General features: G+C 46.1%; 1 protein-coding gene across 1 annotated transcript in view; it reads left to right on the forward strand.

The window, feature by feature from the left end:
- Positions 1–25,321, forward strand: part of DIPK1C (divergent protein kinase domain 1C) — a 152,152-nt gene that overhangs the window by 65,826 nt on the left and 61,005 nt on the right. The window contains exon 2 of the mRNA XM_040353889.1: positions 19,617–20,294. Coding sequence (XP_040209823.1) covers positions 19,617–20,294 — 678 coding nt within the window. The remainder of the gene's footprint in view (positions 1–19,616; positions 20,295–25,321) is intronic.

Below are 25,321 nucleotides of genomic sequence, written 5' to 3' on the forward strand. Positions count from 1 at the left end.
GCCTGTTCCTGCTGGTGCAATAATGTGACTACACAGTGGCTACCACATATATACATCTATAGGGCTCCACTGTTGTGCACTGAGAGTGTGTTTTCTGTGAACTGAAGCTCAAAAGATTGAGGTGTCCAATATTTGTTTCTTCTTTCTCCTAAACAAGTTTTATACTGTATATTGAGAGGGCACAATCACCTCCTTTTTGCGTAGGAATGCTTCACTGGTTGTAAAACAATGTATAACAAACTGACTACATAGTTTGGAAGATACTGCTCTCTTTCGAATGCTGCTTAATACATTGACATACCCTTTAGACCCTGTGATACATTTGCCTATATGTCTCAGTTTACTGCTCCCTGCTAGCCATATGGGTAGAGGTAGAAAGGAATTTCATGTGATTCATTCCTCTGACAGGTTATTGACGTGCTAATGTCCCCTCACTATTTCTAAAGGTTAATTGATCTATTGTGTTGTGTGAAGGAGATCTGTGTTTAAGTGGCTTGTGTTAATTATTCTGATTGCTTCATTGTGGTAATTATCTCTCTATATGCGGGGTCGAGCGGTCTGGTTGATGTATTCAGTACAGCTAGTGCTCAGCGTCACTGATGTCATTGTCTAAAGAAAATGTGTTTTCAGCATCGGCCCCGTCGTGTCTACCTAGTCATCTGTATGGAAGCCCCAGTGTGAGGGGGGGGCGGAGATTTGTCATTGTAACAGTTTTGGAAATGACATATAAGCTGTGTGATATAACATTAAAGTCTGTCTTGTTCTAGCAGTAAGCCTGGACTAATGTGTGGCTTAATGGGCGATCTCAGGAATATTCCTCCTAGTGGAATATTGGGGTGATGTTCTTATGGAAGAAGGGAATCTTTGACGGGGATATCATACCGATACCGTCACAATTGGTTGGTAGCAGCGGGATTTTTCCCTTCTATTCCCCTTCACACCCGGATTCCAAGCAGACACTGGAAGAACTACTGGAAGTTCGTGGAAGGATTGCTAGCAACAAAACCAAGCGGGTCATCATAGCAGAATCAATGGAGCTAGACCAGGAGGACGGGATTGCAGCAACGCCAGCAGTACAAGAGATGGAGACACCAGTGATTCAGGAGGAGGAATCGCCAGCCAACAAGCTAATGAGAGAGAAGCTAGCGTGGTTCGGCCCGAACCCAGCGGCGGATGTGGTGCTGAAAGTGATGGACCTGTTAGTAAACGCAGAACTACAGAAGGATAAACAAATAAGAGACGCAGAGCTACAGTTAAAACTGGCAGCAGTCCAACAAGCAGCCGCACATTCTCCAAACAGTGAGTACAGCACAGCAGACGCAAGGAAGATTCCGTTTAGCGCTTTTAAAGCTTTTGATGAAAAGGACTGTGAGATTGATAACTTCCTGGTGGATTTTGAGCGACAATGTAACCTGCACCGAATAGCTAGAGGAGAGTGGGTTGCAATATTGTCAGGCAAACTGTCAGGCAAAGCTTCTGATGCTTTCCGGACCGTGCCAGATCAGGATATCCATAGCTACGCCAGGGTTAAAGAAGTGCCCCTGGCTCGTTATGCAGTAACCCCAGAGTCCCACCGACAGAAGTTCAGGGACTCACGCAAAACCACGAAAGACTCTTATGCGGAATGGGCATGCCAATTGTCCCGGTCGGCCTCTAACTGGGCTAACAGCAGCCAGGCCATCACCGCAGAGGACATTTTGCAACTAATGCTCCTGGAGCAATTTTACAATCACATCCAGACGGACGTCAAAGACTGGGTGAGAGATCGCAGGCCCATGACTCTACCAGAGGGCGCTAAGTTGGCGGATGAATATGCAGATACTCGCAAGACGAACCAGGTCACACCACAGGAACAACCTCCACCACAAACGGTGCCCTCACACCCACCAACCGCTAGATACCAACCTCCTAACAGACCGGTGACATCTAGCCCTCGCTATCCACGCCAGGAGGGCAACGAACAACGCTGCTTCTGGTGCAAACAGCTGGGTCACTTCAAGCAGAATTGCCCCATGAATGACAACACCAGGTCAAATTGGTCTCAACCTGGGTACCGCCCACCAGCAGCAGCCCATTGTGTAGACTCGGCTTGGGATCTCCAGGAGCTGGGTCAGGAAGAACCATTGGGCACCCCTTACGAAGCCCTCATGGTACAATCTATTATTACGGACAACAGGGAACACCATTGTCAGCTGGTCATGGGCTCCAGCCCTGAGCCGGAGGGGCCCTGGAGGGAGCTGGGCAGAAAGAGGCACCGCCGGCCACCCTTCAAGAAGAAGAGGTCCTGGAAGCCGTATAACAAGCTGACCTGGGAGGAGAAGAAGTGACTGGAGGAGAGGGAGTCGCAGCGGGCGTCCCAGATGCGTGCCGAGATGTTCGCCAAGGGCCCACCGGTGGCCCCTTACACCACCACCCAGTTCCTGATGATGAAGGACCACGTGGAGAGCCTGCAGGACATGAGCAAGCAGGATCTGATCCGTGAGTACATAGAGCTGGAGGAGTGCATAAGCCGCTTGGAGGAGGAGAACAACCACCTGAGGTCACAGCAGGCTGACCCCCCCAGGCTCCATGAACTGGAGATGGAGCTGGAGAAGCTCCAAGAGGAGAACCGGCGGCTGTGGAGGGAGCAGGGGGTGGCTGACCTTATGGGGCTCTGATTCCCCTCCCCCCCCTGGACTCTGAGCACCAGTGCTACAGCATTTCAACAAATATAACTTTTTCTTTTTATGAATCTCCTGGGATTGTCACTTCAGAGCCATAACCTGCCCCCTCCCATAGCGGGACACCTAGACGGCGGCGCACAGACCCATTCGCTGTCTTCACACTGACTTCTGGTGACTTTGCAGATCGCACAAAGACTTGGGGACTGACCGGCGTGTGATCTGACGACCCGGTGACATACCTGAGTCTGAAGCAGTTGCCAAGGGAGGTCAGTCATGCCAAACGGAGTTAACCTCGGACTAAAAGCTCTGAACCCGTCAACCCTACTGGACCAGGGAAGGTCCAACCGGGTTTGCCGGAGCAGGGAGCAAAAGGGGGGCCATTGTGATACATTTGCCTATATGTCTCAGTTTACTGCTCCCTGCTAGCCATATGGGTAGAGGTAGAAAGGAATTTCATGTGATTCATTCCTCTGACAGGTTATTGACGTGCTAATGTCCCCTCACTATTTCTAAAGGTTAATTGATCTATTGTGTTGTGTGAAGGAGATCTGTGTTTAAGTGGCTTGTGTTAATTATTCTGATTGCTTCATTGTGGTAATTATCTCTCTATATGCGGGGTCGAGCGGTCTGGTTGATGTATTCAGTACAGCTAGTGCTCAGCGTCACTGATGTCATTGTCTAAAGAAAATGTGTTTTCAGCATCGGCCCCGTCGTGTCTACCTAGTCATCTGTATGGAAGCCCCAGTGTGAGGGGGGGGCGGAGATTTGTCATTGTAACAGTTTTGGAAATGACATATAAGCTGTGTGATATAACATTAAAGTCTGTCTTGTTCTAGCAGTAAGCCTGGACTAATGTGTGGCTTAATGGGCGATCTCAGGAATATTCCTCCTAGTGGAATATTGGGGTGATATTCTTATGGAAGAAGGGAATCTTTGACGGGGATATCATACCGATACCGTCACAGACCCCTTTCACACTGGTGCTGCCAATAGCATCGGCGGTAAAATAGTGGTAAAACTCTGCTATTTTACCATCGGATTTGCGGCGGTAAAATAACGATATAGCGCCAGCAAAACGCCCTCAGTGTGAAAGGGGTCTTAAACCAAGTCTGTCTGGACAGTATGATGACTGATGACTGATGATTTTGCACCATCCACAGGTAGCTTAGAATCCAACACAATTTTACGTACTTCTAATTGCATTACAAAAGATATTTTTCCAGTAACTTGAAGTGTACGAAGACAAACGCTTTCCTAATCCCTGTCTCTGTGAATAACTAATTCTGACTGAGGGAACAAGGAAGAAGTGGGGAGGGTTTAGCTAGGACTAAACCAACCAGCACTAAACAGGAGGGCAGGACAGAGGAAAATACCAAAATCACAAACAAGCTGTAGTGGCTAGAAACTGCCACTAAATGTCAGCATACTACAAAAAACTAGACTTGTGCACTGCCGAAAAATGTATTTGTTTTCTCTTCATTAATTTTGCGTTTTTTTCCGGGTCATTCGTTATGATCGAAATTCGGTATTTCGAATAAATTTGTAACTTCGGAAAAATGTTAATTCGTTATGTTCCATTAATTTAGATGTGGTATTCGCTATTTCGATAATTCAGAAAAATCTGAAATTCCGAAAATCTGAAATTTGAAAATCCAAAAATAAGAACAAATAGCTAGATTCAGTAAGAGTTAGGCCGGCGTATCAGTAGATACGCCGACCTAACTCGGAATCTGCGCTGTCCTAAGTTTAAGTGTATTCTCAAACAGAGATACACTTAAACCTATCTAAGATACGACGGCTTGCGCCGTCGTATCTTAGGGTGCAATATTTAGGCTGGCCGCTAGGTGGCGCTTCCATTGCGTTCGGCGTAGAATATGTAAATCACTAGATACGCCTATTCACGAACGTACTTCCGCCCGTCGCAGTAAAGATATGCCGTTTACGTAAGGCATTTTCAGGCGTAAAGTTATTCCATCAAATAGCTGGACTAGTAATGTTAAGTATGGCCGTCGTTCCCGCGTCGAAATTTTAAAATTTTACGTCGTTTGCGTAAGTCGTCCGTGAATAGGGCTGGACGTAATTTACGTCCACGTCGAAAAACCAATACGTCCTTGCGGCGTACTTTGCTGCAATGCACACTGGGATATGTACACGGACGGCGCATGCGGCGTTCCTAAAAAACATCAATCACGTCAGGTCAACCCATATTAACATAAAACACGCTCCCTCAGCCTAATTTGAATTAGGCGCGCTTACGCCGACCACATTTACGCAACGCCGCCGTGACTTAGCAGGCAAGTACTTTGTGAATACAGTACTTGCCTAGCTAACTTACAGCGGCGTAGTGTAAATACGCTACGCTGCCGCAAAGATGCGCGCCCCTAGCTGAATCCAGCTAAAAAATCTGAAAATTTGGAAAAATGAAAGTCCAAAAGTTAGAAAATTTGAAAATCCAAAAAATTAACTAACTAACTAATAATAACTAACTTTTATAGGTATTGGAATTTCCTTTCAAATTAGCTTGACACGTATGCAAATTTATCCAAAGTTATGAATTATCAAAATACTGAATGCTGCATACAAGTTAATAAGTGCAAGTTATTATTATTATTAGTTAGCTAATATTTCGGATTTTCACATTTTCGGATTTTAGTTCTTATTTTTGGATTTTTGTTGTTTTGAATTTTTCGGATTTTCATTTTCAGAAAAATTAGTTAATTCGAATATTTCCGAATGAACAATTTATCGAAATTTGTCGAAAAACGAATTCGGAATGTCTACAGAAAACACATAACTTGATGCAGTTAACCACTTGCCAACGGCTTCACACACTTAGGCCTCGTACACACAACGGGACATGTCCGATGACAACGGTCCGCGGACCATTTTCATCGGACATGTCCGCTGGCGGATTTTGGTCTGATGGCTGTACACACCATCAGACCAAATTTCCCGCGGACAGCGAACGCGGTGACGTGGCCGCGCCATCGCCACGACAATGACGCGGCGGCGTGCGCGACCCTGGAAGGTCAATGCTTCCATGCATGCGTCAAATCACTTAAGCGCATGCAAGGGTTTTCGGCCGAGCGGACATGTCCGGTGAGTCGTACAGACGACCGAACATGTCCGATGCACAGGGTTCCAGCGGACATGTTTCTTAGCATGCTAAGAAACATTTGTCTGCTGGAAACCTGTCCGATCCACCGGAAAATAGTCCGGTCGGCCGTACAGACGACCGAACATGTCCGCGGAAACTGGTCCGCGCACCAGTTTCAGCAAACATGTTCGGTCGTGTGTACAAGGCCTCATACGTCAGCAGAATGGCTCCTGTGGGCAAAGATACGTACGTACGTACGTACGTACGTACGTACGTACGTACGTACGTACGTGTACATTGCTTTGAAAAGCCCACCATGTGTGCGCGCGCCTGCAGGACCCGCGGACTTGATGTCCGCCGCTGTCCCGCAATCCTGTCACGGAGCTACAGAACAGGGAGATACCTGCATAAACAAGGCATTTCCCTGTTTCTCCTTGTGACAGGTCACTGATCTACTGCTCCCTGTCATCGGGAGCAGTGATCAGTGTCGTGTCTCTGATAGCCCAGCCCCCGCACTGTTAGAATAACTTCCTAGGACACACTTAACCCCTTCCTCGCCCTCTAGTGGCTAACTCCTTCCCTGCCAGTGTAATTTACACAGTAATCAGTGCATTTTTATAGCACTGTCACTGTATAAATGACAATGGTCCCAAAAACACGTCAAAAGTGTCCGATGTGTCCGCCATAATGTCGCAGTCACAATAAAAAAATCGCAGATCACTGCCATTACTAGTAAAAAAAAAAAAATTATCAAAATGCCATAAAACTATCCCCTATTTTGTAGACGCTATAACTTTTGCGCAAACCAATCAATATACACTTAATATACGCTTATTGTGTTTGTTTTTTTTTATATAAAATTTTTTGGGGATATTTATTATAGCAAAAAGTATAAAATATTGCTTTTTTTCAAAATTGTCGCTATTCTTTTTTTTATAGCGCAAAAAATAAAAACCGCTGAGGTAGCCAAATACCAGCAAAAGAAACTCTATTTATGGGGAAATCAATTTTGTTTTGGAGCCACGTCGCATGACCGCGCAATTGTCAGTTAAACCTACTCAGTGCCGAATTGCAAAAAGTGGCATTTGGCAGCCAAATCCTCCGGGGCTGAAGTGGTTAAACAAGCTGCTAGCAGGCTTCAGCACTTCTTGAGTTTAAAAGCCACGTCGCACGACCGTGCAATTGTCAGTTAAAGCGACGCAGTGCCGAATCGCAAAAAAGTGCTCTGGTTAGGAAGGGGGTAAACTCTTCCTGGGCTGAAGTGGTTAAAACACTGTAGCTGCTGACTTGTAATAAGGACACTTACCTGTCCAGGGAGCCTGTGATGTCAGCCCCTCGAGGCCGATCCATCCATTGGATCGGGTGGTGGCTTCACTGTCGGTTTCCTACTGCGCATGAGCGAGTCGCACAGTGCTTTGTGAACGGCCTGCTGTCTTCCGGGACACACACAGGTCCCAGAAAACATCGGTGGAGCTCGCCACAGAAAAGGGCGTGACATCGTGGGCCATGGCCCGGCTGGATCGGAAGTACACTCGGTACTTCCAAAAAGGTAAGAAAGAAAAAAATGAATTTTTATTATCCAAAAACTAGGTGTTGAGAGGTGGTCTTTCGTTTAGGAGCCACCTCTCAAAAATGGGTGGAACTCCGCTTTAAATACAAGACATAAAAAAATACAAGAAAGTGGAGCAGAACATATACCTTCCCTACGAAACAGACATGCATTAGAACGACATGGACAGGTTATGATTTTTGTATGAACTGTAAGACAGAATGAAGAAGAGCTAGGAATAAACACGCATTAGAACAGGGGTGTCAAACTCCAATTTGATCGTGGGCCGCATCAGCATTACGATTGCCCTCATAAGGGTAAGGGCCGGTTGTATCTGTAAGATTAGATGTCCAGCGCATTCCCTCCACATTAGATGTCAAGAACCACCCCACCATCAGAGTTGAGTCCCCCACTCTTCCTTACATCACAGTGCACCCCCCTTTCCTTATGCTGCTTCTGGGAAGAAGCTGGATGCATTGCTTGAAAGCAGAAAGTAGGGGTCTGGAGGAGGACCAGAGGAGGGCTGGAGATCTCCTGCAGCTGCAGGAGAGGTGCGAGGGCCACATGAAATGGCCTGGAGGGCCGGATTCAGCCCGCGGGCCTTGTGTTTGACACCTGTGCATTGGAACAAGCATGTCCCTGAATAACTGGAGGTATTACAGTTACTGCTAGTTATGTAAAGCAATTACTTTATTCTCTTTGCTTTCAATGAATAAACATATCAAGGGCAGTGAAAGCAGATAAAACATTTTGTTGAACATTTTGCTAAAGCTAATTCAGCCTTTATTGATCCTAGCCATTAGTGTTCAATATTGTATAAGATGTAGACATGAAATATGCAAAATGATTTCAATGCAGTTAATTGCCAGACTATATCTGATTCTTGAAGCATTTGTTATAATTAAATGTTGTCAAGACGGTAACCTCTATTGACAACTTTAAAGCAGATATTGTAGCTGAAAGTTAAAATGTCCTTACAGTGTGATTTCCAGTATGAGCAGGGAACAATGTACATATTTATGAAGCAGTGACTATTATGACAGCTAATGACAAATGTCCCTCAGAGAACCAGAACCTTTGCTAACTTGAAGAGTTGGTTTGATATTAAAGTTGGCAGTGCCTCCACCCAGTACAGGGCCTCTGTGAACATATGGGGATTCTCTTTTTCATTTAAAGTAATTGGGAGCAAACAAACTACTGCAACCAGCATGTTACATTGTCATAAGTATATAGATGCACCCCATTTTGGAAATAATACAAGCTTGATACAAGAAAAGATTAAATAGGAGGTTCGTTTACCCCTGCAAAAATTTAAAGCCAGCAGCTACACATGCTGCAGCTGTTGACTTCTAATAATAGGACACTTACCTGTCCTGGAGTCCAGTGATATCGGCATCTCAGCTGCTGTTTCAATGAGCTGTCGGGTGCTGCCGCTGCCATTGCGGGGAAGGGAACCCAGCAGTGTAGCATTACAGCTTCACACCGGGGTCCCTACTGCTCAAGCGCAAGGCACCACAAGGCTGCGCTTGAGGATAATCATGATGCAGCATCCATCTTTGTGTCAGAGATCAGAAGCCAAGACCCTAGTGATGACCCCAGTGATGGGGTGATCCTCCAGCTGTTGTCCAACCAGCCTGGAACACAGCTTCTCAAACTCAGACACTGTGTAGCACTGAATCTCAGAATCAGCATATCTAATCTTTGCTTTACCCCCTCCCTTGTAGTTTTTAATCTAAAATGCAACTGGACCTCTAACTACCAGAAGTGGCCATCGGATGCCTAACCTGGCTCTAGGCTATGCTAGTTATTGAGAGCTATAGAACGCCAGACCAGGAGTGACATGGACAACTAAAATAACAGGAGCTGCATATAAACTCTTTTGCAATAATCCTACTAATATACTGAAAAGTATCCACTAAGCATACAGTAGCAAAGACTTAGCTATCTGGCACTGTGCATATGAGATAGAGGTGGAGATGGAGGAGCTCAGCTATGAGAAAAGATTAGAGGAACTGAATCTATTCCCTCTTGAGAAGAGGAGATTAATGGTGGATATGATCAACATGTATAAATACATAAGTGGTCCATATAGAGAGCTTGGTGTTGAGTTATTCACTTTAAGGTCATCACAGAGGACAAGGGGCACGCTTTACGTCTAGAGGAAAAAAGATTTATTCTCCAAATACAGAAAGGTTTCTTCACAGTAAGAGCTGAAAATGTGGAATAGACTCCCTCCAGAGGTGGTTCTGGCCAGCTCAGTAGATTGCTTTAAAAAGGCCTAGATTCTTCCCTTAATGTACATAATATAACTGGAAACTAACATTTATAGGTGAAGTTGATCCAGGTAAATTCGATTACCTCTCGGGGGAACAGGAATACATTTTTTCCCCTGCTGATGAAAATTGGATCATGCTCTGCTGGGGTTTATCGCCTTCCTCTGGATCAACTGTGGGTGAACGATTGTGTATACGGGATTGTATATTTTTTTTTTTGGGTTGGACTTGTGTCTTTTTTCAACCTGACTATGTAACTATGTAACTATGTACAGCTGATGCATGTCCAATTCACCTTATATGGGTTGCCTGCACGCAGCTCAGCACTAGTAAAAGAAAAGTAAACAAACCGATGTGCACTACTGAGCGCCCATCTGAATGAGCTAAAAAATTCCATTAGCTGTCTGTGTGTGATTAAATACATTCAGCATGTCTTTTATTCCATAAGCCCCGTACACATGATCCGAAAATTGTACGAAAAATGCCGCTTTCTAAACCATCGTACGATAATCGGATCGTTAGTACAGAGCTTTCGAGAGCCGATCAGGACAGTTCATCTGATTTTATTCTATCGGACATGCATGGAAAAAAAAATTCCTACAATGCCAGATCGTACAATTTTCGTTTAATCAGTACAGCTGTCGTTCGAAAAAGCAATACAAATGCATTACAACACATGACATCACTTCCGATCTTTTATTCTGCCGTACGAGAATTTTCGTGACTTTAGTAAACTCATCAGATTCAACGTGAGATTAGCATACAAAAAAAAAATGGACGATCATTCGTCCGATAATCGGATCGTATGTACCGGGCATTAGTTTCTTCAGTGCATGTATCTTTAACGTGCTTCACAATGTGAATGGTATCTAAATCCTAAATTGGACAGTAACTTACAATAAGGTATTGACCTCTACATTACAATGAAAAGTCTCAGAAGGTTTTTAAGCAATGCTGCATTGAATAATCTATCCAATGCATGAATGCAACTGATGAAGTTCATGGTGGTGAAATGCTCTGGGAAGGAATTGGTGAGGTCATTATATATGTGAATGCTTTAGCTTTCTGACACCACTCATACTAATGGTCTGTTTAGGGACTGTGTTCCCTGGATAAACAATATAGTACTGGTCATTAGGGGTGCAGGGGCCCTAATTGGCTTAAAAAAAGAGTGGACTCGGGGAGCAGAGCACTGCGCCTGAGTCCACCCAGTTGTGTGACAAAAGCAAATGAATATTCGCTATTGTCTTCCTGATTTTCTTAAGACCCAATTGGCGGAGAGAAGTGACCATATTGGCCAGGAGCAGGGAGGGAGGTGCCAAGGAGGAGATGCAGTGGAAGCCACTGAAGCTGCTTGCAAAACCTGGATGGAGTAAGTGCTGGGCTGATGGGGAGACAGATGGGTGAGCAAAGGGGGGGCTTGTTCGGCGATCAACTGAGCGACGGGGGGAGGTGATTGGGGGCTGGGGGTTTAACCGAATGAACAGGGGAGGCTCAGGTGGTTTGTTTGTCGCCCCCTCAAAAAGTAGAGCACCATCCGACACTGGTGCTGGTATACGATTGTTTTGAGTCTGCTGGTTTTAATTTACCTTTATAACGTTGAGCTACACCATTGGGTAGTATCATCTTTTTCTTCTGTGTCTTATACTCTGGATAAATTAAATACCTATGGGTTTTGTGCTATGGTATGTTTTTAGGGTGATTGTGTCATTTTGGAGTACGTCTTATGCCTCATACACACAACCGTTTTTCTCGGCAGAAAAAAAACACCAAAGTTTTTCCCAACGGGATCCCTCTCAAGCCTGCCTTGCATACACACGTTCAGGCCAAATACCGCCCGTCCAAAGCGCAGTGACGTACACCACGTACGACAGGACTTTAACCAGTTCCCGACCCCCGCATGTACATATACGTCCACAATATGGCACGTACAGGCACATGGGCGTACACGTACGTCCTCGCCTATTAGCGGGTGGGGGGTCCGATCGGGACCCCCCCCGCTACATGCGGAGGTCGGGTCTGCTCGGGGAGCGATCCGGGACCACGGCGCGGCTATTTGTTTATAGCCGCTCCGTCGCGATCGCTCCCCGGAGCTGAAGAACGGGGAGAGCCGTGTGTAAACACGGCTTCCCCGTCCTTCACTATGGCGGCGCATCGATCGCGTCATTCCCTTTATAGGGAAGACACGATCGATGACGTCATTCCTACAGCCACACCCCCAAACAGTTGTAAACACATACTAGGTGCACCCTAACTCCTACAGCGCCACCTGTGGTTAACTCCCAAACTGCAACTGTCATTTTCACAATAAAGAATGCAATTTAAATGCATTTTTTGCTGTGAAAATGACAATGGTCCCAAAAATGTGTCAAAATTGTCCGAAGTGTCCGCCATAATGTCGCAGTCACGAAAAAAATTGCTGATCGCCGCCATTAGTAGTAAAAAAAAAAAAAATAATAAAAATGCAATAAAACTATCCCCTATTTTGTAAACACTATAAATTTTGCGCAAACCAATCGATAAACGCTTATTGCGATTTTTTTTACTAAAAATAGGTAGAAGAATACGTATCGGCCTAAACTGAGGAAAAAAAATGTTTTTATATATGTTTTTGGGGGATATTTATTACAGCAAAAAGTAAAAAATATTGCTTTTTTTTCAAAATTGTCGTTCTATTTTTGTTTATAGCGCAAAAACTAAAAACCGCAGATGTGATCAAATACCACCAAAAGAAAGCTCTATTTGTGGGGAAAAAAGGACGCCAATTTTGTTTGGGAGCCACGTCGCACGACCGCGCAATTGTCTGTTAAAGCGACGCAGTCCCGAACTGTAAAAACACCTTGGGTCTTTAGGCTGCATATTGGTCCGGGGCTTAAGTGGTTAAAGGGGAAGTTCCATTCAAACTGCGCCACCCTTTGGGCTGCTTTTGCTCATCCTCGTGTTGGTAAACGTTTGGTGAGAGACGATTCGCGCTTTTTAGTCTTTGTGCTTTTCCGTTCGTTACAGCGTGACTAATGTGCTATCTCCATTCCGAACGCTAGTTTTACCAGAACAAGCGCTCCCGTCTCATACTTGATTCTGAGCATGCACAGTTTTTTTTCCCTTGGAAAAGCATACACACGACCGGTTTCCACGATGGGAAAAAGACCGCCGGGAATCCTGGCGGGAAAAAAGAGAACATGTTCTCTTTTTTTACTGCCAGGATTTCCACCGGTTTTCCTGTCGGGAAAACTGCGATGGAGCATACACATGGCCGGTTTTCCCGGCCAAAAGCTGTCATGGCAGTTTTCCAAACGGGAAAAACGGTCGTGTGTACGAGGCATAAGAGTCATTGATGAAAATAACAGAAATACTTAACTCATTGGGTTTATTTATTTATGGACCTTGATGTTATTTATATACCATGTTATATTTATTATACGTGTTCTGCATGATTCTTTTTGAATGATAGTAGCCATATTCTTTAAATTTACTGTTATTTAATTGGCAGTTATTACTTTACTGTATTTATTTTTATTGCAGGGTTGTCACAGTATTAAATTTTATTAAGCTGTTTAATGTATTCAATCCTTTCTGCCATACGTGGGTTAAAGTAAAATATGATATTTTTTTTAGTTGATATACATTCGCCGATTTTTTTTTTTTTTTTGAAAAATATGCAGATACTTTTTCTTGCTTTAACTGGGTGTAATTAATTATTTTCTGTGGTCGGGAAGCTAGGGAATACATTTTCCTTTTTGTTAATGTGTCAGCTTTTTCCACTTAATTTTTGACCCTTTGTTTTGACATCAAAATTTTCTATTTCAAGCTTTTATGTTATAAAGAAACATGTAGAGGCAACATAAGGTGAAGTGAGATGAAATGGACTGAAGTTATATTACAAGTCTTTATAAGTAGGTCCCTGTATAAAGTGTTATTGCAATTGGACAGCTCAAGAAACAGATGGCGGAAAAAATACAATAGCTCATATCAAGCAGATTTACCTTCGCCATCGCTATTAAAGATGAATGTCTTCTATGTCTTGTTTGATAGCAGTGAGTGGGTTGGACAACCGACACAGTTTTCAGAACCCCTATTACACTGGGGAGAAGTCCAATAGTTAAAGTGCTTTCAGCTATCACTGGGGGGAAATTAAAAAGCACTTAGTGCGTCACTTACCTTTTGCTTCTGTAAACAAAAGCCAACCAGAAGTGTTATCTGGACTGCGCCTGCAAGTGAACACCATCAGACTCAGGAACGGGTCATACAAGAAATAAACCATTTAAAACCATCAGCTGGTGCTCTTTGGACAGGAAACTGTGGTCTTCAAGATAGAGGATAGATGTGTTCATAAAGACAGTAATAAGGAATGCTATACAGTAGGTGTAATATTTATTCCCTTGAAAAATCTGAACTATCGTCTATTAAAACAGTTTTTTAAACCACCCTTACATTAGGGCGATACCCAAAAAATCTGAATATGTATCTTGTGCATTGTTCCCCTGTACAGAGGCGTTCCTAGGGGGGTGCGGGGGGTGCGGGCCGCCCCGGGTGACACCCACTAGAGGGGTGACACCATCCCGATTAAAAAAAAATATATATATGTATATTTTTTTTTTAGCTGGCATGTGGGGGGGGGGCGGCTCCCCCCCCCCCCCCCCGTGACTGCAGCGATGAGCGCCGTGGAATCGGAGCGCCGAGCGCCGCGGTACAAGAGGAGGGGGGTTGCGGGGTGACACCGCAGCACCATCCATCCCCTCCTCTCACAGCCACGGGCTGTTAGCGGTGGTCGGCAGTCGGCACACAGGCACAGCCCCCTCCTCTCTGTTTGTGTGTACAGAGGTGGGAGGGGCCGAGGGGACCTTCTGTTCATGTGCCGTGGCGCTGCCTGCGATGATCTGAGGTACTGAATGGGGAGTGGGGGTGTTTGCACCTGGGGGGGTTTTCACTAAGGGGGGTTTGCACTGAGGGGGGGTTGTACTAAGGGGGGGGTGTTTGCACTGGGGGGTTGCACTGAGGGGGGTTTGCACTGAGGGGAGGTTGCACTGAGGGGGGATTTGCACTGAGGGGGGGTTGCACTAAGGGGGGGGTGTCTGCACTGAGGGGGTGTCTGCACTGAAGGGGGGTCTGTGTAACATGCAGGGGTCCAGAGGTGCAGGTGGCTGTGTAATGTAAAAGGGGTGCAGTGATGCAGGGTGCTGTGTAATGTAAAGGGGTGCAGAGGGCTGTGTAGTGTAAAAGGGTCCAGAGGTGCAGGGGGCTATGTGATGTAAAGGGGTGCAGAGGTGCAGGCGGCTGTGTAATGTAAAAGGGGTGCAGTGATGCAGGGTGCTGTGCAATGTAAAAGGGTCCAGAGATGCAGGGTGCTATGAGATGTAAAGGGGTCCAGTGATGCAGGGTGCTGTGTAATGTAAAGGGGTCCAGTGATGCAGGGTGCTGTGTAATGTAAAGGGGTCCAGAGGTGCAGGGTGCTGTGTAATGTAAAGGGGTCCAGAGGTGCAGGGGGCTATGCGATGTAAAGGGGTCCAGTGGTGCAGGGGCTGTGTAATGTAAAGAGGTGCAGGGTGCTGTGTAATGTAAAGGGGCCCAGAGGTGCAGGGTGCTGTGTAATGTAAAAGGGTCCAGAGGTGAAGGGGGCTGTGAGATGTAAAGGGGTCCAGTGATGCAGGGTGCTGTGTAATTTTAAAGGGGTCCAGTGATGCAGGGTATTGTGTAATTTTAAAGGGGTCCAGTGATGCAGGGGGCTGTGTAATGTAAAGAGGTCCAGAGGTGCAGGGGGCTGTGTAATGTAAAGGGGTCCAGTGATGCAGGGGGCTGTTTAATGTAAAGGGGTCCAGTGATGCAGGGTGCTGTGTAATGTAAAGGGGGCCAGAGGTGCAGTTGTGGAGAGGGGTACACAGTAGTAACAAAAAGATATTGAAGGATGCAGAGGTATGCAGGGGGCACAGTGGGGTGTTTTTACATTTTAACGTGGGGGGGTGCCAGATATTGGATCCGCCCCGGGTGCCATATGCTCTAGGTACGCCCCTGCCCCTGTAAGAGGGTACCTTAGTTTGAGAAGATTTGTTGTTGCATGGGAAGAGGAACTCGTAGGACATAGAGGCTGTAAATGCAGAAATGGTTACAAAAAAAATAAAAGATTGACCTCAATGCAAAAGAGCATACATGTTTCAAATTCTTTTGAGCTTGATGTTTAACCGCTTCAGCCTCAGAAGATTTTACCCCCTTCCTGACCAGAGCACTTTTTACAATTTGGCACTGCGTCGCTGTACGCAAATTTTATTTTCCTTGCATGTCCCCCTCAGATCTACAGCGACTCCACTTCCAAGTGCACTTGTAGTGCGAAGTGGATTTGCCTTTAGTAAATAAACCCCAATGTGATAGTTAAATACATTGTTGATCGACCTGAAACTGCAGTCCTAGATGTAAGGCCTCGTACACACGACCGAGTTTCTCGGCAAAAACCAGCAAGAAGCTTGCTGTTTTGTTTTTTTTTGCCGAGGAAACCGGTCGTGTGTACACTTTTCGACGAGGAAACCGTCGAGGATCTCGTCGGGCCAAAAAGAGAACATGTTCTCTATTTCCTTGACGAGAATGGGAAAATTTGGCTCGCCGAGATCCTTGGCGGCTTCACAAGGAACTCGACGAGCAAAATGATGTGTTTCGCCCGTCAAGTTCCTCGGACGTGTGTACGAGGCCTAAGGCTTTTGGAGTATGTCTTTTCCAGTTCCAGTCTTTGTACACCTGAATCCAGAATTGTTGGCCATTCTTGTTGGTACAATTGCTCTGTCAGGTTGAGGATTGTTTGGTTGTCTTGCCAGAAATTCTCAATTTGATGGAGGTCTGGGCTTTGACTGGGACAGTTGATGACATTCAGATTTTAAGCACTTAGCTGTAACACCAACCTAGCCCTAAAACATTCTCTAGCGGGGAAGGAATGGGTTAGAATGCCTGTAGTATTTAATGTGTCTGCATCCCCATTGATGAGATTTTTCTTAGCACTTTAGGCTAAAGAAGTAAAATTGAACAAGAAGTGCTGTCTCCAATGCAAAAACGGACAGCAGTTAAAATCTGACAAAAGTTGTAACCTTCCCACTCTTTTCTTAAAGTATAACTAAAGGCATTTGTTTTTTTAGTTTTGGATAGAGTGGAGAGGGATTAGAACACCTGTCAGTTTTTATTGCTGTCTGTGTCCCCATTAGAGAGATTCAACCTCTCTATTTTTCCTGTTTACTGTTATCATCAAAGGTGAAAGTAAAAGAAAATCTCACATTTTGGGTTGACATCAGAACAGTAATGCTGCGTACACACGATCGAAATTTCCGATCGTGTGTGGGCCCCATCGGACTTTTTTCCATTGGTGTTTAGAAATGGAAAAAAAAAACAATAGGAAATTCCTATCGTCTGTGTGCAACTCCGCCGGAGAAAAAACCCAAGCATGCTCATAATCAAGTCGACGCATGCTCGGAAGCATTGAAATTCATTTTCTCGGCTCGTCGTAGTGTTTTACGTCACCGTGTTTTGGACGGTCGGAATTTAGTCTGAGGCCCCGTACACACGGCCGAGGAACTCGACGTGCCAAACACATCGAGTTCCTCGGCCAGTTCAGCCCTGAAGCCGCCGAGGAGCTCGGCGGGCCGAGAGCTCCCATAGAACAACGAGGAAATAGAGAACATGTTCTCTATTTCCTCGTCGAGCTCCTCGTCGGCTTCCTCGGCCGAAAGTGTACACACGGCCGGGTTTCTCGTCAGAATTCAGCCAGAAACTCGGTCGGAAGCTGAATTCTGCCGAGGAAACTGGTCGTGTGTACGGGGCCTGAGAGTGTGTATGCATGACTGATGGAAGTCAGCTTCATCAGAATTCCGATGGAAAATTCTGTTGGATTTTATTCCATCGGAAATTCCGATCATGTGTACGCGGCTTAATAGTGGGGAAGTCTTCCAATGGAGATAGTTCTGATGACCCTGGTGAAACGCTGGGATTTCCTCATTTTGCACAGATTGGCTTTCAATTCCTGTTTTGGCTGTGGGACAGGAAGTGAAAGGAAATAACCCCAATGGAACACAGATGGCAAAAAAGAGATAAAAAAAAAAAATACTGTCAGGGGTTATAACCCTCCCTTACTCTATAAAAAAACTTTGCCTTTAGTCCTTCTTTAAAAAAAGGATGTTTATGGATTTAGAGTTTAATATAAAAAATACTCTTATCATGTGTTATGATACCGAGGATTAATGTTGGCACATTCTGAATGGTGAGGTGCTCTCTCTACGCTGCTGAATTCTGGACTTGATGTGGTTTTCACAACAAGGGCACTTTGATCTTGCTATTTTACACATGATGCCTGTGTGGCTCGCTGTATTTTGCAAACTATGGTTTGCAAAATACAGACAATCAGCGGCCAGGCTGAGCGGCGAAGAGGATCTCGGGACCGAGCACGGGACTTTCGAGGGGTCAGGTAAGTAAAACGTGGGCTTGGGGGGGGGCGGCATCATCAGATGTTGTTTCACATTAATGCATGGATTGCATTAAAGCGGAGGTTCACCCAAAAAAAAATGTTTTAACATTACATTCAGCCGAGTTGTCCTAATGACAATTGGCTGTTTTTTTTTTTTCGTACATACCGTATTTTCACCGCCGTTTCCGGGTATGTCTTCTGCGGGACTGGGCGTTCCTAATTTATTGACAGGCTTCTGACCGTCGCATACTGCGCGTCACGAGTTGCCGAAAGAAGCCAAACGTCGGTGCGCAGGCGCCGTATAGAGCCGACTCGCAGTCCGGCTTCTTTCGGCAACTCGTGACGCGCTGTATGCGACGGTCGGAAGCCTGTCAATCAATTAGGAACGCCCAGTCCCGCAGAAGACATACCCGGAAGCGGCGGTGAAAATACAGTACGTACGGGGGAAAAAAAACTGCCGATTGTCATTAGGACAACTCGGCTGAATGTCATGTTAAAAATCTATTTTTGGGTGAACCCCCGCTTTAAAGCGGATGTTCGCTCAAAAAAAAATATTAAAAGCCAGCAGCTACAAATACTGCAGCTGCTGACTTTTAATATTAGGACACTTACCTGTCCTGGAGTCCAGCGGCGTCCGCAGCAGAGGACGAGCGATCACTCGTCACCCTGCTGCTCCTCCCTCCATCCACGCTGAGGGAACCAGGAAGTGAAGCGCTCCGGCTTCACTGCCCGGTTCCCTACGGTGCATGCGCGAGCTGCGCTGCGCCCGCCGATTGGCTCCCGCTGTGTGCTGGGAGCCGAGTGTTCCCAGCACACAACGGGGAGGGGCGACGGGATGTGACGAAATGCCCGTCTTTTGCCCGGCATTCTTTATACAGGTATCTGCACCCCCCTCCCCCTGAAAGGTGTCAAATGTGACACCGGAGGGGGGGGGGGGGTTCCGATCAGCGGGACTTCACTTTAGGGTGGAGAAACACTTTAGGTAAACATTTTTTTTCCTTTACAACTCCTTTAAGTTTGGAGATCCCTGTTCTATAGCATCTAGATTTCACATTTCACTAGCAGGTTAGAAGATGCATGTTCATACCTGGTTACTGTGGACTTTCCTTTCCTTTTAGTATTTTTTATAGCAGAGAGTTGGCATATAGTGCTGTATAACAACAAGAACATCCTTTGCTATACAGCAGGTTGTAGTGAGCTAAAAAAAAAAAAGAAAAAGAGAAGTCTCAGTGAACGGAGCTAAACCAGACTTCAAGAAGATGAAGACCGATTTCTATTCAGTGTATATCTGTGTTTGAATGGCCAACATGTGTGTTGTGTCTCCCTGTTGCAGAGTGGGCTTTCCCCATTGGGGATATCATTCTACATGAGTCAGAACGAGGCAACATACCTTCTTAGCTACAGCAGGAAGATATGGGCTAGAATTATTGAGACAGTCACTAAAGAGGCTTCCTTCGTAGGATCAGTGGTACCCTATAAAGCAGGCTATAGTTGCACATGCCTATTAATTTCCTACTTGCTTTTAAAAATATTTAATTTCTCTGTAATATGCTAATTATATACGCTTACTAAAACATAGCATATCTCTTCCTTTCTCTAGTGTTATGATTACACTGATGGAGCTGTGACTGGAGACCTTTGTGAAGATCTGTGTGTGACGAAGAAGTTGATTTATAAACACTGTCTATACTACCACCGAGGGAAAAAGGTCATACATGCAGACTGGCAAGGCAATTCAATCATTTTAAAGTCCAAAAATGATGCCTTTTCTAAGTTCCAGGCTCCTGACTTATCAAATGGGCCAGATCCTCAGAGTATATCAGACACTGATTTGCTGGTGATGATAGCTGTGGAAATTAAAAATGTTCTGGGTTTGGATTTACCAAACAATACTATAATGCCCATTTGGACAGAAAAGAAGAAGAATCAGAACTGGAAAGTGGAGCTTGCCAGTATGTGGTCTTTATTTCAACAAGAAGAGTACCTGCTCTTTAACTTGTTACAAGACTTTAGTAGACATGTCCTACAGGTCATTGGAACCTGTGGCCACTTCTATGCAGTTGAATTTCTGAGTGCTGGACAGTCTTGGAAACAAAATCTCTTCTCCTTGGAAGAAGTGATTGGTCAGTGCAAAACAGGTGAGGAAAAGATGAACGCTCTCCTTGATATTGCCATCAGTTTCTTAGATATGGTCCATCAGTTTGACACCGAGTTTTCTCATCGGCTCCACCTTTGTGATGTCAAACCGGAGAACTTTGCCATTAGAAGTGATCTTACTGTAAGTTTACTTTGTTGTTATAAAAGAAACTCAAAATACAGTTATTTCATACATATGCACTCATCTGAAAATGTACTACACAAAAACGTACATAACTGCTGTTTTTTTATGGCACAGCAACACATTAAAGTATGCATTTTTACAGTGGTAACATTGTCTATAACTTTGTCAGCACATTATAAAGGTTCATTAACTTGCTTATGTGTTCTGTATATTGTCCTAAATCTAAGGCCGCGTACACACGATCGATCCATCCGATGAGAATGGTCCGACGGACCGTTTTCATCGGTTCACCGCTGAAGTGGCCTGATGGTCTGATGTGCATACACACCATCAGTTCAAAATCCGATCGGGTCAGAACGCGGTGACGTAAAACACACGACGTGCTGAAGAAAACTAAGTTCAATGCTTCCAAGCATGCGTCGACTTGATTCTGAGCATGCGCGGGTTTTGAACCGATGCTTTTGTGTACTAACCATCAGTTTGGACCTATCGGTCAGCGGTCCATTGGTTCAATTTTAAAGCAAGTTCTATAATTTTTGCCTGAAGGTCAAAAGACCGTTGGGCTGTACACACGGTCGGTTTGGACCGATGAAACTGAAATTCGGTCAGTTATCATCGGTTTGGACCTATGGTGTGTACGCGGCCTAAGAAACCGAAATTTGTAAAGTTTACCCTTTAAATGGTTGTAATGGTCCCTTACCTCTTCTTCTGGAGTCCCCCATCAGTGTTCTCCTCCCCTGTGTGTGCGCCCATAGTAAACCTTGTGAGAGCACATTCCCAAGCCGAGCTGTGTGAATCTAAAGACACGCATCTCATTCCTCACAGGATTTGACTGACAGCAGAAGGAGCCAATGACTCCCACTACTGCGGGATGACAAGAAACCACATGCCAACAAGCATAAAAATGTACCGAAATGTGCAAAAGCTGCATGTTAAATATATATCACTGTGCATGCATTTTCTAAGTTTTGCAGTGGGTTTTTATGTGCAATATGGTATGAAAAGACTCTTATGCCCCATTCACACTTGCCAAAATTGTTGGACAACAGAATTGTGCTGAAATGATGGCAAAATGCACCAAGAATGATAGCCAAACGGCAAAGCTTGTCACCCAAAAAGGAGCAGGAACATCTTATGCAGGGGTCAAGTCCTGGGGAAAAAAGTGTGGGAACACCCACCCAAGATCCACTCCCCCACCAAAAAAAAAATGATACGCTCAAATGCATAATTACTAAACCGCATGTTTGGTTTTTTTTTTAGATCCACTGTCCCTTAGTAATCCTTTATTTTACTGGCCGCTTCCTGTATATGGATTCATCGGGTAGTGTGTTGGTATTCCGTCACTTCCTCGATGCCGCAATGTCTGACACTACCCGATGAATCCATATACATGAAGCGGCCAGTAACATAAAGGATTACGAAGGTTCGCCTGCCCCTGACAGTGACTCGAGCTGGGCATCGCCGCTTAGTGAAGGATTGGCTCATGCGGCTCGGCTGCTCTAGTCCTGCAAAGGGAACTGCGTTCCTGCTGTGAAAAAGTGCAGGAACTCCGTTCCCACGCGTTCCCGCAGGACTTGAGCCCTGATCTTATGGCCAGCAAATGCGCATAGGCTACGTGAGATCTTAATGGGGCCTTATAGATAACTTTGAGCTCAGAAGATCCCTGGATCAGGGTGAAGCAGGTGTAATGATTTAACCTCTTGCCACCCATGTAACGCATATGTGTGGAGGCAAGGAGGTGGGCTTTAATACCCATACTCCACATGTGCGTCTATAGGTGGCATGGGTTTCTGTGCTTTAAGCACATTCACTGAGCGCTACCAGCACAGAGACCGAGCTATCAGGCTGTACTAGTGATAGGGAACTGGCAGGACTGGCTCCTGATCATGTGACCATGGTGATAGGCAATCACAGTGGTCATATTATTAAGCAGACCTTCCTGCCCCCCTGAGCATAATAGCCCATTTAAAGGGAATCTGAGGTAGGCAGGAAGGGGTTAATGTACTGAACCGCTTTGCTTGTAATCCAGACATCTTCAACTGTAGCTGGGTGCCAGTATGCTGATTTTAAGGGAATGACCGACAGACGGGCTGACAACTAATTCTGTTCAGCTGCATAGTGGTGCACAGAGGGAAAAATCATGTCAGTGCCTGAACTTTGTAACTGGTGTCTTGATTGGGGGGCATGTACAAGCAAGGGTAAAGTGGGTAAGCACATCACTGCAATCCAGAAAACTTCTGAACTTAATTTTTTAACAGGAGAACTGTGATTGGCAGGCAGGCTTCATGATAAAATCAGCACTGTTGGTCTCTTAGGCGCTTCTCACAATTTCATAGTACGATAGAGGAGAATAAAGAATTATGTAATGTTGAAATCTGTAAAAAGTATCCAACTGTCTTCCATTTAAATATTTATAAAAATCATGAAAGAAAAGGGAGCAAAAACTTGATTTACTGTCCCTGAAATTCTAACAAAATATTACATGCAGTGGAAAGAAACCATAATATATAAAACTGAGCTCCAGCAGAGCACAGAAGCAATCATACCCTGCACACAGGCACAGGCAGTCCTTCGTTTGGTAAAATAGAGAAAATAAAAAAATACAGATTGCAGGAATGATAGAACTTTTGTAATTATAGCTCTGATTATGCCATATGTGGATGTTTTTAAACTAAACGCCTTACACAGATACATTTATGTGAATAATGTAAGTTTACATGCATGTACACTAACCTTCTTCTACCCCACTCTTTAAAGTACACTCCAGTCTAGTCATCCTTGAAACACTGTATCTGCAGGGAACATAGGTTGTCTGTTTAGGGTATTGCACAGGTTTATCTCATTCCCATTTCTCACTATCCCATAGAGCACAGGTGTCAAACACAAGGCCCGTGGGCCGAATCCGCCCTTCGGGCACCTCTACTGCAGCTGTAGGAGAGCTCCAGCCCTCCTCTTGTCCCCCTTCAGACCCTGTAATTTTTGCTTTCAAGCAATGCATCCAGCTTCTTCCCAGCAGCAGCATAAGGAAAGGGGGTTTCACTGCATGGGCGTCCGCTCCATAGGGCAAGGGGGGTCGTTTGCCCCCCCTGAAATTGCCAGGGAGAGCCAGGAGCAGGGCCGAACTGGCCCTGGGGACGATTTAAGCGGTGACTGCAGCGCTCCCCTCCCCTCTAATTAAGAGTGTCTGTCCCATATCTGGAAGGGGCGTGGCCTGGACGGGCATGTGAACAGTCGCAGTTCACGGAGCTCCCGCTACTGATCCTGCTACGATCCTGTTACCGGCAACAACTGACGCCAACGAGCGGACCAAAAGCGACAGCGCACTTCACGGACCTCAGCGGGGGGTGTCTGATCGAGCGGCGGGGATCCGAATGACCCGCAAACCCGAGAAAGGAGCCGCGGTCGGCTCGGCCATGGAGATCCAAGATGGCGCCGGGGCCTCTCAGCAGCAGCGTGCAGTGCGCGGGCCTGAAAGACAAGCAGAGGCTGGAGGTAAGGCGCCCAAAACGGCCAAACACCAGGGGAAAGAACCCCCCAAGGACATGTTATATTACACCCAAAGGCTGCAGGGCCCTACCAGCTCCCCGACGCATACACAGCCGACGTGGGCGCAGAGAGTGCAGGGCCTCAATGGAGACTCTGCTATGGATGACACGCTGCCGCTTGAGAGCTCCACAGACACTATGCAGGACATATTTGGGGAATTACAGGATGATGCCCCACAACCCACACTTAGTGAGATCCTCCGGGCGGTGCAGAAGTGCACAACTTCAGTTACAGCCTCTGTGGACGGCCTGAAGGCACAGTTTGGGGAGCTTACTGAGACAGTATCTCTCATGCGCCATGACCTCCAGAAAATTAGGGAGAGAACCACGGCTGTGGAGGGACGCATCAGCGAGGTAGAGGACGCGCTCCCACCCCTCACCAGAGATGCTAGGACAGCACTGCAGCAGTCCGCACAGGCCGCCGCAAAAACAGACGACATTGAGAACCGCCTGAGGAGGAACAATGTCCGCATAGTGGGCCTCCCCGAGAAGGTGGAAGGTAGGGACCCCACTACGTTCATTGAGACATGGCTCCAGGAGACTTTTGGCAAGGAGGCATTTTCCACGCTGTACGCGGTAGAGAGGGCGCACCGAACGCCTCCCAGACCCCTTCCCCCTGGCGGCCCCCCCAGATCCGTCCTAGCCAGGCTCCTAAATTATAGGGACAAAGAAACCATCCTGCGGCTGGCCAGAGAGAGGGGATCGGTGCACTACAATGGGGCCAGGGTGTCGTTCTACCCCGACTTCTCAGCTGAGGTGCAACGCAAGAGGGCCAAGTTTGTAGATGTTAAAAAGCGCCTGCAGAGGATCCAAGTTAACTACGCCATGCTGTTCCCGGCCAAGCTGAGGGTTACGGTGAGGGGCCAAGCCACGTTTTTCGAATCTGCCGCGGAGGCCGCACAGTGGCTAGACCACAACGAACAGGACTTGAGGAGACGCCGCGAGGAGGACAGGGGGGACTGAGGCCCTAGGGACACCCACACATAGCCGCTGAGTTCGCCGCAGACCAGTTTTGTTGTTACCTGCAAGCCGGAACTTTACCTGATTCCACTTTGATAGCGTTACCTAAGAGCTTCGGAAGCTGAATTGCACCCCCTCTGGACTCCATGCTACAGGGGGGGGCCTACACGTATGAGCTATTTGGTACCAGCGACGAACCCCGGCCGGGGGAGTCTTCCCTAGTTTTTTGGTGCCCTGTTGGCACACAGGGACTGCTGGATCCACGCAACAGGATATCGACCTCTGCCCCGGACGGGGCCGAGAGGCGGACACGTATGTTTAATTGTTTTTTCTCCTTTTTATTATTGGTTATTTTTGATACTCTGCTCACAGACTTATGCCACATGATGCAAGATTACTTGATGGACCAGACCCGGCCCCGGCTGGGGCTTGGTTTTTCGGAAAAGGCCTCGAGGCCTTATACCCTGAACGATAACTATTTTCAGACTCAACTATGGCCACCACCCCGATAGTGACTTG

The sequence above is a fragment of the Rana temporaria genome, chromosome 5 (assembly GCF_905171775.1).
Source record: "Rana temporaria chromosome 5, aRanTem1.1, whole genome shotgun sequence".
Classification (NCBI taxonomy): Eukaryota; Metazoa; Chordata; class Amphibia; order Anura; family Ranidae; genus Rana; species Rana temporaria.